The following is a 5000-nucleotide window of genomic DNA, read 5'->3' as shown; positions in this document are numbered from 1 at the left end:
AAGAACGAGACTTACCTTCGGATGGTATCAATTCTCTCCTGTGCTGCTTCCAGGTACTTGTCAACCATCCTCACGATCTCGGTCTCCAGGCTAAGGAGGTCCTCCAACTTACTGGTTGCCGAAAAGAGGTCCTCCCTGGACCCTCCCATGAAGTTCTGAGCGGAGGAGGTGTGGCAGACACATGCCACTAAGTAAAGTAATATCTGTAAAGAAAGAGGCGAGAGCAGTCAACTGGTGTATGCAGGTGTTACTATGTAGAGCATGACTAAGTACCTTAATACTTGCAGGTGTAACCTGTAGAAGATAAATGTGTGAAATAACACCTGTAAAGGAAAAGAATATATAATTAACGAATAGATATAGGTACCTGGGTAAAGTGTATGCAAGATGATACTTGTAAAGGGAAAGGCACTATACTTACAAACAATTAAATTTAGTTGTAACTAATACTTGTAAAGAAAATTTAACACTGTTACTAAATCATTTAGGTACCAGTCATATTTTTAGCCAGCGCATTTTTTTTATTGAAAATGCATCGGAAACGAAATTATATGGTTTCACCTTATTTATTTGTTGCAACGTTGTAAAATAATACCCGTAAAGAAGGAATTACACTTAGTCAACATGTAGAATTGGGTAAAAAAATTTCTTATGTATACGTTACTGAAACATAAGATGGAAATGATATTACATTTTTTATGAGTTTCTCAACATTAAAAAGATATAATTTCATGGTTAAGGCAATAAAAAACCAAATCAGAGTTCAAGCCGTAGCAAACCAATCAAAAATTCGTCATATGCTGTTTTACCTCGACCAAGAGTTAAACAACGAATGCTTGCCAAAGAGATGATGCATAATTCTTTCCTATACAGATACACGCACCTTCCTATCACGATTATCAAAAGGAATAAAACCCACATTCGAGCTTAATACAGAACTGCAACTGTCTTCAGGAACAAATGGAAACGAAAGGTGCGCTTTATGAAAACAGGAAGATTCAGAGGGTTTGTGATAAATCGTTAGATCAGTGTGTTCATTTTTTTTTTTTTTTTTTTACGGGGAGGCGGCTGCACTGGGTCTCAGTTCTTCAGTACATTCAGTTATAATGGGAGAAAGTCTTGAAATTTCGGCAATGAAGCCAAAGCGTTGGGCCCATTCCACCAGAATTCAGAGTCTGCGAGTGAAAAGGAGTTGGGGTGTTTAGACGCCAAGATAAAGATATGCAGAAGATGGAGGAGATGACGTACAAGGAGCTAAAGGTATAACTGGGAGAAAACCCTATAGATGCATAAAAAAAAAAAATGGGAGTCAGAGAAGCTGGACAGCAAGATGGAAAAAAAGGGGCAGGAATGGACGTGAAGTAAAATGCTAAAAAAGTGTGTGCAGTTAAGGGCCGAAGGGACAGTGGAAACGCATTTTAGTAATGCTTACAGTGCTCCCCGTGAGATACACTGATGGCACTACAGGGCCATCTATACTCGAGCATTCAACTTCTTTATATTCAGTGCTTCAAAACCTATTGCTTCAGTAATCTCGTCAAGTCTTCCATATTAGTCAAATTTTCTTCTCAGAAAGAAAAGATAATGTCTGTGAATTATCACTATCCACTGTCATAAAGATGCCACGAATAAAACCGAAGAACTGAGAAGTCCTCTTCTGTTTCTTCCTCTTTTAACAGGACGAATAAAGTAAAATGGCACTGAGGCCATTTCGGTGGGCTGAAGATGTGCAGCCCTTTCCCTCCACGAAACCAACCCAGGCCTTCTAATGAAAGGTCTTTGGGGTTGTCTGAACTGTTACTGATGGCAAATTTTGGTCTGAAATCTAAAGATCTATGACATTTATTGGCAAAGCTTTGATGACAGTTGATAACCGCCTCTGGCAAGTGTGATCTGGTTTCCTGAACGGGCCACTCAGGCCATCAATCTGTTTTATTGAGTGCTCAGAAGAATAATAATGATGACAGTAACCTGAGGCGAATGTTTTTGAGAATTTGATGATGCAACAGTTGACAGTGTTGGACAAATTGACTTCGTTGATATAACCTATAAATATCAAGGCAAATTTAAGATTCTTTCTTTGCCAAAGGAGGGGTTCGGCGTCGTGGCTCTGTCCAGAAAGTCATGTGATGAATTTGTCCAGAACACACACACATATATATATATGTGTGTATGTATATATGTATGTACATATATATATATATATATGTATATATGTATGTATATATGTATACATATATATATATATATATATATATATATATATATATATATATATATATATATATATATATATACACTTCTATGTCACTTAATAGTATGTAACATAAAATCATGGACATTACTTTTAAAAAGTCATTATTTGAAATTCATTGAATTAACTGAAGGCAAAAAAGGTAGCACAAATTAGAATTTTAATGTTTATTGAGAGAGAGAGAGAGAGAGAGAGAGAGAGAGAGAGAGAGAGAGAGAGAGAGAGAGAGAGAGAGAGTCGGGGTGGATTACCTAAAATTTGTTGACACTATTTTCCGATTCACGTGCGTATGGGATGCCGAGTCATCTTAGTTACGCTCTATAAAACGCAAGAAGTACACTCTTTTATATATTTTATTTCTTTATTTTGAAGTAATTTCTCATCAGAATATACCACGATCGACGTTGACTTCAGTAAAACAAAAAAAAATGAAGATGAACAAAACGCAATCGGTCACGGTTCACAAATGCGCTTAGCCACGATGAATTGACATGAGTCAGAAACGCATTCAGAGCAAGCAGATGGTCGGCTTTTCTGCAAACACAATAACGGGAAGAAAATAAACTTCAGAGCGAGAGAGAGAGAGAGAGAGAGAGAGAGAGAGAGAGAGAGAGAGAGAGAGAGAGAGAGGGAATATAGGATTTAGGCCAAAGGCCAAGCGCTGGGACCTATGGGGTCATTCAGCGCCGAAATGGAAATTGATAATAAATAGCTTTAAAGGGTGTAAGAGGATGAAAACTCCGCTGTTGCAATCTGAATCAGTTGTCAGAAGGGTGGAAAGAAAGACGGAACAAAGGGAATATGAACAGAGGTACAGTAAAAGGAATGAAAGAGTTGCAGGTAGGGCCGAAGGGAAGTTGCATAGAACCTAACGTAATGCCTACGATGCACCGCATGAGGTGCACTTACGGCACTACACCCCAACTGGAGAGAGAGAGAGAGAGAGAGAGAGAGAGAGAGAGAGAGAGAGAGAGCGTTGCGTTTCTTCTCGGCACGTCAAATGGCTCTTTAGTTATGCCGTGATTCCTCCAGTCGAAAAATGATATATTTTGCAACAAGACTAAATAGAAAGCTACGATGTAATGTAAGGGCCAGTTTACTTTAAAATGACACTCGCATGTGTCTAGTTATTGTCGAATGCAAATGATAATGCAAGGCCGTTCAGTCCACGGGTTGAGGTTAAGTCGCCGTAAGAGTGTCATGTTTAATCTGTCAGAGGAGATGAACAAAAACTCTGATCTGGGAAGATGTGGTTACCAAAATAAGCTTCCAGTTTCCAGTAATAAACAGATTTCTATTTTATTCCTTTAAATCAGCAACTTCATACTAGTAAATCAGAAACTTGAAATCAGCCTTCATATCAGCATCTTGTACTGCAGTTATACCGTATACCTGACACACATATACACACAAACTACACACACACACATACTCACAAACTACACACATACACATACACACACGCACAAGCTACACACACACACACGCACACACAAATTAAACATAAATTACGCACGCAAACGACCAACGCACACACACGCAAGCAAACTACACACACACACACACACACACACACACACACACACAAAGCCGAAATACTACACAATGCGGCATTGCGAAACAAGACGAGAGAGAGAGAGAGAGAGAGAGAGAGAGAGAGAGAGAGAGAGAGAGAGAGAGAGCCTCGTTTTCTTTTCAGAACTAGACGCCTCACGCATTCGACTTCCCCCGAGAAATATGGCAATCTTTATTGAGCAACGAGAACGCCGTAATTGCTAAGCACTCTTGGCAAAGGGCCCCTTAAGAGTACTCGTGATGGCTTGGAGGGGAGCCCTCGGAAAGCGGAAGTAGTTCGGCCATATCTGGGCGATAACGAAAATTCACGAAAGCCCAGAGCACACGAACGTTGCCACTTGACGAAATACGGACGGTTACGAATGTTATCGTAGTGTCAACTACGACGAAGATCTTTTGGGGGTACATTATGCAGATTATTATCAGTCGCTGGTGAAATTGGCGTAAGTGATGGAGTTTAAAGTGTGATGTGAAATTATGGAATATCTTCAAGAGCAAGAACACACCGCGAGAGACAATAAACTAAGCACACGCACAGGAGAGAATATGTGACTTCCCTCTCGCTCTCTTTCTTTCTCCATCTCTCTCTCGTAATTAAAAAAATTAAGGAGTAAAGGGAAAACAAATGAAATATCCTAATTAAGGGTATTACTAAACTACTTAGTATTTAGCAGCCGTAGCAGGATATTTCTAAAAACAGCGATCAGTCTTTCTTCTTATTTAGTTATTTTTAAATATGTTCAGTAAATAAACATAATTCCCTTTCTGTGAGCGCGTGTTTGGTTGATCAATCATGCCTTTCTCAAGAAGCATCTGTTGGTTAACTTTATATGAAGAATCATCCAAACAGGCCTTTTGTCTGTCAACCGTTGATTGAATATCGATTTCCTTCTTTGCACTGGACTGGAATATAAAATTTAGGCCAAGGGCCAAGCACTGGGACCTATGAGGTTACTCAGCGCTGAAAATAATGTCGAAATAATTGTTAGGAGAAGGTGGAAAATCAAATCGAAGAGAGAGAGAATAAGCAAGGAGATACAGTAAAAGGAATTAAAGGAACTGCAGCTAGGTGCAGAAGGGATGCTACAAAGAACCTTAAGTAATGTCTACAGTGCACCACGTGAGGTGCACTGACGGCACTACCGCATCCCCCGCCCCCTCCACCCACCCA

The 5000-nt window shown here is 39.6% G+C and overlaps 1 protein-coding gene across 1 annotated transcript in view; it reads right to left on the bottom strand.

Moving 5' to 3' along the window:
• LOC136847133 (prolyl 4-hydroxylase subunit alpha-2-like) overlaps positions 1–5000 on the bottom strand; it is a 41814-nt gene that overhangs the window by 34238 nt on the left and 2576 nt on the right. The window contains exon 2 of the mRNA XM_067118490.1: positions 16–203. Coding sequence (XP_066974591.1) covers positions 16–203 — 188 coding nt within the window. The remainder of the gene's footprint in view (positions 1–15; positions 204–5000) is intronic.

The sequence above is a fragment of the Macrobrachium rosenbergii genome, chromosome 16 (assembly GCF_040412425.1).
Source record: "Macrobrachium rosenbergii isolate ZJJX-2024 chromosome 16, ASM4041242v1, whole genome shotgun sequence".
NCBI lineage: Eukaryota > Metazoa > Arthropoda > Malacostraca > Decapoda > Palaemonidae > Macrobrachium > Macrobrachium rosenbergii.
This window is presented reverse-complemented; position numbering and strand designations above follow the sequence as displayed.